The sequence below is a fragment of the Cydia splendana genome, chromosome 6, assembly GCF_910591565.1.
Source record: "Cydia splendana chromosome 6, ilCydSple1.2, whole genome shotgun sequence".
In the NCBI taxonomy this organism is placed as follows: Eukaryota; Metazoa; Arthropoda; class Insecta; order Lepidoptera; family Tortricidae; genus Cydia; species Cydia splendana.
In genome coordinates, this window is record NC_085965.1 from 8,467,060 (window position 1) to 8,478,084 (window position 11,025).

The following is an 11,025-nucleotide window of genomic DNA, read 5'->3' on the forward strand; positions in this document are numbered from 1 at the left end:
TCTCTCTGAGTTAGGGTCCAAGTTTCGCAGGCGTAAGTTACGACAGGCCCGATGATGGTGCGATAGATAATAAGTTTGGATCTAATGCTAAGCAGTTTAGAGCTCAAAAGTTTGCTACACGCGTAGAAACATTTGTACCCAGCAGCTATGCGCGCCCTTATCTCTTCGTCGGTTTTGTTCTGAGAGTTAACCGTCGCTCATACTATATATAATAATACTTGAAGCTGCTCACACCTTTGATGTCCTGATTGCCGACAGAGATGTTTGTTGGCAGTCCAGTCTGCCTTGATGTCGCAAGGTACTCAGTCTTGGATACGTTTACACGTAATCCAAACGTGGCGGCTTCTGTCTGCAGGTTTAGGCAGTGATCGGCCATTCTGTTTCTCGACCTACTGGTAATGACAATGTCATCGGCATACCAGGGTGACCACTCTAATGACTAACTAAACTCTTAAATTTTCTATCTTTTTGTGTAGCTCCTCCGTGTACAAAAAAAAATGATCCACGCGGCTCGTAATGCTCACTTTACGAGCCGCGTGGATCATTTTTTTTTTCAATATTTATTTTGTCTATACCGCCGTGGTAGGATATAGCGTTACCTATTATTAACCTATTTAGCGGCAAACGTACGACCCCAATTTCATAGAAAACCGCAAATCGATGTACGGGGTTAGCCGTTTGGCACACGCATACTAGAGATCAAAATAAAATTTTTGACCCGCAGTTCCTAAAAAAAAAATGCATAGGAGGGGAGTGCTGAGTCATTGTTTTTTTTTTATGAGAAAAAAAATTTTTTTTTAGAAACCAATCGTGTATGGTAGGGTTAAAGAGGTATTCCCCGTTGGATATATGGATATTACGTATCATTTTATGATTAATATGCACCGTATCTGCAGTACAGTTCCATTAAGTCTCGTAGAATAGATACTGAAGTAGGACTGTATCACTTAGTATTATTGAAAACCGGGCAAGTGCGAGTCGGACTCGCGCACGAAGGGTTCCGTACCATAATGCAAAAAAAAAAAAAAACGGTCACCCATCCAAGTACTGACCACTCCCGACGTTGCTTAACTTTGGTCAAAAATCACGTTTGTTGTATGGGAGCCCCATTTAAATCTTTATTTTATTCTGTTTTTAGTATTTGTTGTTATAGCGGCAACAGAAATACATCATCTGTGAAAATTTCAACTGTCTAGCTATCACGGTTCGTGAGATACAGCCTGGTGACAGACGGACGGACGGACAGCGAAGTCTTAGTAATAGGGTCCCGTTTTACCCTTTGGGTACGGAACCCTAAAAATTTAAAAAAAATACTAAATGAAATTATTTTCAAAATTGCTTTATTAGGGTTAGATATGAGGATATCACGTATCATTTGAGGTATATTGTACAAAAAAAATCAGCCATATCGTATCTGGAGAAGCCCAAACTTGGTATGTTTTGAAAATTATTTTTGTTTTAATTAAAAAAAAATGGCTGAAATGTAATGATGTGGTATAGTTTTAGAATCGCCTCAAAAAGCTTTTCTGAAAAAAAAAAAATCCCTCCCATACAAAAAAAACAATGACTCAGCACTCCCCTCCTACGGGAAATATTTTTAGGAACTGCGGGTCAAAAATTTTGTTTTGACCTCTAGTATGCGTGTGCCAAGCGGCTAATCTGTACATCGTTTGGGGTTTTTTAAAGTGAACAGGTTAGCACATTCACTGCCCCCGACGCAAATGTGCGTCCACCGTCATACAAGTTTGTTCCTAGGCCACGCCCTCTGGCAGTGAATGCGTTAGACTAATTATAGTAGATATATAAAATTTGCAGATTATACATAGATTATAGATATATAATGAAGCGATGGTGGCCTAGCGGTAAGAGCGTGCGACTTTCAATCCGGAGGTCGCGGGTTCAAACCCCCGGCTCGTACCAATGAGTTTTTCGGAACTTATGTACCTACGAAATATCATTTGATATTTACCAGTTGCTTTTCGGTGAAGGAAAACATGATGAGGAAACCGGACTAATCCCATCAAGGCCTAGTTTCCCCTCTGGGTTGGAAGGTCAGATGGCAGTCGCTTTCGTAAAAACTAGTGCCTACGTCAAATCATGGGATTAGTACTCAAGCGGACCCCACGCCTATTACTTATTCTGCATGTGCCCAGGCTCCCATGAGCCGTGGCAAAATGCCGGGATAACGCCAGGAAGAAGAAGATATAATGTTTGCAGATGGTAAAATTAATATATTTATCTACACACATATCATAAACTCTCTATGACGCCTTCAAAATCCGTAAATAATGGCCCACATTACGATAAACTGTTTTGTTACAGCAAATTTCTTATCTGTGAAAATGTGGTAATAGCTTCATTACTATATCAAAATCGATTTGGTAATGCATTTTAAATTTCGAACATCTCTGAATAAAAAAAGCAATTTGATTTGACCCCTATTCTAATATCAGTCGTCATGACGTTTTATTCGAAATCAAATGACAATTGCATACAATATTGACAAATCCCGTATGTAAGTTTGTATCGGACGATATGGTAATCGACCCCGACTCTAGTTTGTCTCTGAATTAAAAAAAAACTACGGATGCGTGACATACGTGAAAAAAGTTTTCCTTTGCCGCCATTTGACGTACAGTTTATATTTTAATTAATTTGTAAGTAAAAAATAATTTGTTTTGTTGTTTTTAAAGTAACTATAACAAAAGTTTCGTGTAAATTGTGCGATAAAGATATTTCGGAGACGCCAGCTCATATCCGCGAGTTCCGCCAGAGAGGAAAGTGCCCCAATGTCGGCTGTAATATGAGGTTAGTGAATATATCATAGAAAGTTTAGTGTAATATAATAAAGTGTGTAGATAAAGCAGTGTATGTAACTGTACATAATTAGGCATTAAAACACTCGTGTGATACTATTATGAAACTCATTTCATTCGTTTCATAAACCCACACTCGTATTTTAATGCCTTTCATTATGTAGCAGTCACATAAACTACTATTATTTTTATTTTATTATGTACATACAGAGACAATTTTTATTCCCTGACCTCCATTAAATTTCCCTGACAATTCCCTGACTTTCCCATGACTAGCGAAATTCCCTGACTTTTCCCGGTTTTCCCGGTTTTCCAGAAAGTGGCCACCCTGGCATACGCAGCAAGCTGAGTTGTGTTGTAGTCGATCAGCCCATTGATGTTTAATTTACGCGTTGCAGCCTCAAGTACCAGGTTGAAAACTATGGACGAAAGCGCATCTCCTTGCTTCACTCCCGAACGAATCTCAAAAGGCTCAGATAAATCGTTTTGTATCGCCATAACGGATTTGGAGTGTTTTAAAGTGGCATCCACAAGTCTAACCAACTTGCTTGGCACACCCAAACACAGCATGCTGGAGAGTATTTGTGCGCGGTAAACACTGTCAAATGCCTGCTTGAAGTCCACAAACATGTGATGAAGATCGATGTTGTATTCGTATGCCTTTTCCAGTGTTTGCCGCAGTAGGTGAATCTGGTCTACAGTAGAGCGGTTAGGCCTGAATCCGCATTGGTATTCTCCTAATATATCTTCAGCATAGCCGCATAGGCGCCTATACACGACTCCTGATAAAACTTTATAAGCCACAGACAAAACCGATATACCTCGGTAATTGCTACAGATGCTCTTGTTTCCTTTTTTGAAGATAGGCACAATAATACCTGCGATAATAAATAAGAACGCTGGTGGCCTAGCGGTAAGAGCGTGCGACTTTCAATCCGGAGGTCGCGGGTTCAAACCCCGGCTCGTACCAATGAATTTTTCGGAACTTATGTACGAAATATCATTTGATATTTACCGGTTGCTTTTCGGTGAAGGAAAACATCGTGAGGAAACCGGACTAATCCCAATAAGGCCTAGTTTCCCCTCTAGGTTGGAAGGTCAGGTGGCAGTCGCTTTCGTAAAAACTAGTGCCTACGTCAAATCATGGGATTAGTTGTCAAGCGGACCCCAGGCTCCAATAAGCCGTGGCAAAATGCCGGGATAACGCGAGGAAGAAGAAGAGGCACAATAATACCTAAATTCCAATCTTCTGGCATCTTTTCCTCTTCCCATATCATAGATACGAGTCTAAACATTCGCTTCTCGAGATCGCTGCCTCCTTTTTTGAGTAACTCTGAATAGTATCAAGCCCCGGCGCCTTGTTATTCTTCAGGCTACGCATAGCCCGCTGGACTTCTAACCGAGTAGGCGGTTGTAATCGTTCTTCAACGTCAAAGTAAATGGGCACTTTTTCCGTGGCTGTTTGCGGAATGTTTAGGAGATCGTTAAAGTGTTCTCTCCATCTCCTAAGCACATCTGCCTTTTCCGTGAGAAGACTTCCAGAGGTATTTTGGCATGCATTGGTTTTAGACTGGTATCCACTACGTAGGCTGTAAAAAGGTCGTACGAAATGACGCACCCTCAAATCCTCCATTCTCCTAAACCTCTCCCTTTCCATATTTCTCTTTTTGCGTCTCGCCATTTTTCTGCATTTGTTCCTCTCGTTCTTATAAAGTTCTTTGTTTTCTAAGCCATCGTTTTGGAGATATTTAAGCCGCATTTCATTCTTTTTATTGATGGCTTCCTCGTATTCCTTATGAAACCATTATATTTTTTGAACGTTTTGCTTCTCCGATAGTGCTCTTAGCTGAACTTGTCACTGCTGTTTTTATACTCTGCCACTCTTCGTCAATAAGCTATACTTAAACAATTATACCTACTTATAGGAACTTAAATCACCAACTATCATCAATTCATCACTAAGCTGCAGTAGTAAAGAAAACAAAGTAGACCTTAGTATTCCATAAAACGGGACACTTCAAAGACATTCTGTTGAGCGAATCTACCTGCCAGAGACGTTTTCTTTGGAAAACGATGACATCTTTAATCTAACATTACATTTCTGTTAAACTTCAGTTCAGACAAATGTAAAGTATGTAGTTCATCATTATTTCGTAACAAATCCTAGGTGAGGCGACAGCGGCTGGGAAAAGTCAATATACATAGATTTAAGACTTAACTTAAAAATATTTTTTTTGTGTTTTATTTGTATTCCACTTACAAAGTAAGTAAAAATACTGCCTAAAATGTAGCGTTTTAAAGTATCCTTTTATTTTAATATTTAAACATACCGTTGGTAACCGTTAGGTTGGTATTGGTAATAAATGGTTGCCAAGTGTCATGATGGGATATAATTTTCGGCAATAATTTAGAAAACACACATAATATGTTTTGGATAGCCTAGTAAATACTCAGAAGGCTTTAATATAGAGTTTCTACAGCCACCTTCTCATGCAGTATCAAAAATTATGCCACGCCGATTTCACGCCGATCACGCCGCCGCCGCCGGTCAAAAAATCATCGGACGCCGCCGCCGATGATTTTGCCATCGGCGCACATCTCTAGTGTTCAGCCCTAACAGCAGCAACCAGATACACCCCCTCCCCCCCGGGCGACGACGGTGTCCCGCACGAAAGTTTCTGATGCGCAATATGGCCCTCAGGTAAAAAAGTTTGGAGACCCCTGAGCTAGAGGATCACATACCAACAACAACAGTTCCGGTCTGCGCCTGCCCCAACAGAGCCTCCTTATATTTCCGCAAGGACTCATCTTCCTGGTCGGCCGCCAGGATCTCCTCAATGGTCTTCTCCGGGGGAGGTTTGTACGTGGACTTGATTTCCTCCTCCTCACCCTCTGGTGTGTGTGCTACATCAGGTTCACCAGACATTGTTCTGGAACAAATGTGAAAAAAATAAATATTGTGCTAGTGATTTAGCCATTTTATGATTTAGATTATGAGCTAGTTACTTACCCCCTTAATGGTCCAGATTTAAAAAATACATGATTCAAAAGCCCTTAAAATTCTGCACAAAAGCTATAGAGTGCCCAATTAAGGGTTAATATGATCTATTTATAAGTTTGTTATATCACCTTAGATATCACGGGCCTATAAATCCCGGTCTTTTGATAGGCTTGCGTGGGGATATAGATCCAACACGTAGAGGCCCTTTGGAGAGCTTTAATGTCATGTAGAACGCCTGCTGGAACCCGTTCACAGGCGCAACAATAGACACCCATGAACCGGTCTCAGCAGGCATTGGGACTATTGTAGAAAAAGTGAACAGTATACCGGTCTATGGATTGATGTTTGGGTGGACAATGAGATTGGGCTATTGTAAAAGAGGTCCGGACACCTGCCATAACAATGTTAACACTGTCATCGAGGCAGGCGGTGACTCGCCGCTGACTAGATGGGCCCCTGAAACTGCCGTCGTAAAGACGACCAGGAGCAACATCGGTGTTATATCACATTATTATTATGTTTAATGTTCCTTATAATCCTTATAATAGGATCCTTAAGTTGTCCACATGGTTCCTGACATTACCTTTGGCTAAGGCTATTAAATATGTTCTGCATGATACTTCCCTCTCAAACATTAACCTATTTGATAAAATACCACTAAATAGTATCTAGTAGATTAGGTAGATCTTATTAGGAATGTTTATTAATGTGCACTTATGCATGATACTTACAAACTTTATCAGTCAATCATATCAGAACAAATTATATCATATTCATATAATTACAAATAGGTCGGTATGTTTGTGTTTGAGCATTTATATATCAAAGACAGCACAAACTGTCAGGGCTTAGCCAATTTGTAATAAGATTGTTTGGATTTTGCTTGGAATAAAATAGCCTAATTTTAAGTACCTATAGTTCGTTTTTTTTAGCATTAGAAATAAGGTAAACAATCTTGATGTGTCTTTTAATTGAAAAACACATTTTAAAAATAAGTTACGGCAAATATGTAACGATTATGTATCTAATATGATATTTTATATTCTTCTGCTTTCATAAGTAATAGTTACTGATTTTTAAAAAGCGTTTTTCAATTAAAAGACATGCCAAGATCGCTTACCTTCTTTCAAGTTCTTTCTAATGCTAAAAAAAACGAACTATAACAGGGAAGTAAATTACAAGTACCATTATCTTTTAGTTGTTAGCAAACAGAATAAATACTAACTGCATAGAATGTATTTTGTCTCACAAGTTACAGTGCCATATAAAAGCGAATATGTTGCAACAGAATCGTTTTACATAAATTGTAACCATTTACTTACTAGGTACTTATTTAAATTGGGTGCAATTTTAACACACAGAAGGCATTAAAACTTCGATAGAAAGTATTTTCTAGAATATGCTAAACAAGTCTAAATACGATATTTATTACCACACGTATAGCGTGGTGTCAGTTTTTGGAGCCGCCCAGGCCCATGGAGCTTGATAAAAAAAAACTCGATATCAACCATGAATTAAAGCGATGAATGGAACCGTTATTTATATCCATGAAAGTGCATTGACAATGACGCACGGTTCAGTAGCTTGTACAATAACAGATATAAGCGGCTTCGGCTCCCTCATTACATCCCAAGCTTATCAGACTCGGAGAATTAACGCTATAAGTAAACTACCAACTTCTTACTTACTTTTCTAGTAGCTCTCGACGACACTAAGGAAACTAGACGATTTTTAAGCGACAAATAATTATATTTCAATGAAATCACTAAATAATCGCACAAAACTATCAATGCAATTTACAGATTTGTAAAATCTATAGATCAAAAATGACGGACGAAAGGCTTCCGGCCACAGAGTGAAAAAAATTGATTAATTTGGAGGAGCGTACCAGTGTTTTCGCTTGTGTTGCTTTTTAGTTGTCTATGGTTTGTAATTATTTGAATCACTTCGTTGTTCGTGGTCGTATTTTTAAATGTGGCCTGAATATTTATTATGTGCGATCGTTGCGCGTAGCTCGCGCTGGCAGTGAATTTAGTGGTTTTGGTTGCTTCAAGTTCATTTACATTATAAAAGAAAAAGATGCAGCAAGAATGCTTGATCCCCATCCGATAACAAGATAACCCACGTCATGTCATCAGTTCTGTTTAGTTTGTGGGTAGTAGGTAGTATACAAATTATTTTCTTGGTTGGTTATCGGGTTGTGCTGTTTGCAACTCTTTCCTCAATATTTATGTCATACGAAAGTGACGCAACGCAAATACAAACCATGAAGTGAGTCTTAGCCACGTCTTAGCTTCAAAGCGTAACAGACCACTGCACCCCACCGTGACCTTAGTGCGGTCAAAATATCTCCTTAACGCACGTATGCCGACCACCTTACACACTAATCACACTATCGATAAGTGCGCCGCACCGCACCAAGGTAACATTGCGGTGCGGTAGTCTGTTAACTTCAAATAAGCATTTTATTGAACGCAACGCAATGGAAAATCATAGACAAGCCAAACTGTCATTGTTGTCAACTTATCAATGTCAAAAATGTCAGCTCATCAGCTGGATGTAGATGTACAATGTTTTGGTATTTTTTCTTTAGTAAAATATGTAAAAGTTAACCAATTTCTAACTAGAGACAATGATTCTTAAGTAGCAAAACTATAGGATAGAGCATAGAAATGATTGTAAGTACCTTCAAGTATGAAAAATAGAAATATATTATCATCTATAAAAAGTGTTTTTATTTTAGACTTTTGAATTTCAGATTTCAAGACTCTTGCTCCTAAGACCATTCAATAGAAACAATTTTAGACCACGTATTAAATACTGTACAACGAAAACTGAAGCGGAGATAGAAAAAGAAAAGGAACTTGAGCGGATAGCAAATGACGTAATAATTACAAATATTTAACTTTTTAAACACGCATTGCCAATTTGAGGGCCTACCGCGAACCACGTTCGACATGTTGCCTCCCTGTCACACTTACGTACGAATTTACAAGTGCGACAGAGTGGCAACACGTCGAACGCCCTCTGGTGACTGGTCTAATAATACCGTCTTTGTCACGATTGCCTGGTCTTAACAAGAGACAACGATTGCGTTATGTGTTCAGTTGCCTGTTGGTATTACGGCTACTGTTAAATTACATTTAGGCCTGTAGTGTTGTTGTCCAAAAGCAATTCAGAGGTGAATGAGCCTATATATTGTAGATGTTGTGCAGGGACGCCTGATGGGACCAGCTGGGCTGTTGATTGCTTGTTGCATTCATTGAGTCCAATTCCCTGCAGTAGGAGCTGCAGGTTACTGTCCCGGCGCCTGTGGCTAGTTTCTTGCCTGTCCGGATTAGCGAGGTCCTACTGTACTACCAAACAGTAGTGATTACCAGTTTTATATCAACAAATTGTGGTTGTCCTCAATCCCTACTCTTGTCTGTCTATTACCTTTTCTCACTTAAATTTGGCATGGAGATAGTTTGTGGACGGGAGAAGGACATAGGCTAGCATTGATATAAATAAATGTACTGAATGGTTCTCCCTGTGTCATATGTTTTAGGCATCAATAGATGAACCCCCAACATCATGCTGCCAATCCGGCTGTGCCAACTGTGTCTTCATTGTGTGGGCGGAGACCTTGAGTAAGAAGATGAATAATGCGGGCCCGGAGATAGCAGAGAAGATCATGAAGTCGGTTCAAGACCCATCTCTGAGAGCCTACTTGGAAATGGAGCTAAGGCTGCGAGGAGTTAAGAAATAGCTTCATTTAGTTAATAGAACTTATGCAGTCAGAATCAAATAGGTAAATAGTGATGGTCAAAGTGGCCAAATATATTGTAACACCTGTGTTACCATAGAAACAAGGTGTGTTCCGATATATTTGGCCACTTTGCCATCATTATTTATTTGATGCTACCTGTACTGTACGCACATAATGTTGAGCTAGTCATATCTTACAAGGAAGGGTTCCCAACTGGTCAGCTCCGATTTGATTTATTTTTATATATGTTATAGAGTAGTCTAAAATAACAGACGTATTTTTTTTTAGCTGTCCATACTCAACTTACTGGGAGAAAGTGGCCTCCAAAGTACGGAAAAGTGACAAAACACTCTAAATTCTGTAGAGAGTTTTGTTCAAGCAAATTGCTAGATAATTACTGGTTTAAATACATGTTGGAAAACATGAAAAAATAATGGACACATGTTTTGCTATTTAGGCTCAAATTCATATTTTACAAAAAAAAACACACTTTGTATGTTGTATGAAACCCAAAAAAAAAGTATTTATTATTCAGAATTTTATTTAAGTATCTATTTACACACTATTTGCACATGTGATTTATAAGTTTTGAAGTTGAAAAACATTTTTATTTCTATTTCTTATAATTTTTCAAAGGTATTTTGATTAAATTTCACCTAAAAAATCATAAAAACTCTTAAATCGCACTTTAAAATAATGAGAAAACTACTACTTAGGTACATAAAAACCAAAAAATAATACATAATATTTTTTTTTTGGATTTCATACAACTTTGAAAAATTTCAAAGTTCATGAGCACCCTCTTCTATACTCTAAATCAGCGGTCGGCAACCTGCGGCCCGCGGGCCGCATGCGGCTCGCGAAACTCACTTGCGGCCCGAGAGGCGCCTTGGCTATTTTGTATGTAATAATGACAAACGACAATGTCTCATAAAGTCATAAATATTAACAAAGTACGGCCCGCGTCACCTCCGTTAACTACTATTGGCCCTTGCCTGCTAAAAGGTTGCCGACCGCTTTAGTTGAGATAAGATTACAAAACTTGGCGTATTTTGTCAACATAACAAGTGTTTATGTAACAAAATGAGGGGGTGCCGCTTCTTCTAGCTAGAGTTTGAATTTTTCCCATACAAACGTGAACCTGTAACCTGCATGTTGTATGTTCATTTTTGAATTTACTCTAGTTCCATTAGTTTGTACATTTTAAAACCATGGAAATCAAATGATTAAGTAAAAGTTGTTAGTATTATATTAATATTTGTGTACAAATATTAATATTAGATTATTTAGTCTAAGAAATAAAATTAATGTTACCAATTAGTTGATAAGGTAAATAAAATCCTCTTGTATAGTTCACACATACTAAATACATTATTTATTTTGCAAAATGAATTTTGTTTAGATGCATCAAATGCGAACTAAAACCCAGAGTTTTCCCGACAAAGGTCCAAAGAACTGTC

General features: G+C 38.5%; 2 protein-coding genes across 2 annotated transcripts in view; one reads left to right on the forward strand and one right to left on the reverse strand.

Annotated features, from left to right (window-relative positions):
* The window catches only part of LOC134791317 (rho GDP-dissociation inhibitor 1), a 28,875-nt gene extending 21,223 nt beyond the window's left edge, over positions 1-7,652 (reverse strand). Inside the window, exons 1-2 of the mRNA XM_063762331.1 lie at positions 7,506-7,652; positions 5,559-5,746 (exon numbers count right to left, since the gene is read on the reverse strand). Coding sequence (XP_063618401.1) covers positions 5,559-5,742 — 184 coding nt within the window. The 5' untranslated portion in view covers positions 5,743-5,746; positions 7,506-7,652. The remainder of the gene's footprint in view (positions 1-5,558; positions 5,747-7,505) is intronic.
* Positions 7,653-8,356: 704 nt separating this feature from the next.
* Positions 8,357-10,636, forward strand: LOC134791322 (oxidoreductase-like domain-containing protein 1). The gene is made up of 3 exons (XM_063762338.1): positions 8,357-8,495; positions 8,576-8,701; positions 9,365-10,636. Exons 1-3 carry the CDS (start codon positions 8,490-8,492, stop codon positions 9,563-9,565), a joined length of 333 nt encoding a protein of 110 aa, XP_063618408.1. The 5' UTR covers positions 8,357-8,489; the 3' UTR covers positions 9,566-10,636.
* The last annotated feature ends 389 nt before the right edge of the window (positions 10,637-11,025 follow it).

What these genes read in the sequence shown, in the direction of transcription:
- LOC134791322 (XM_063762338.1), top strand. An exon ending in TTGAGCGGATAGCAAATGAC is followed by an intron (nt 8,702 to 9,364) that starts GTAATAATTACA and finishes CATATGTTTTAG; the next exon opens with GCATCAATAGATGAACCCCC.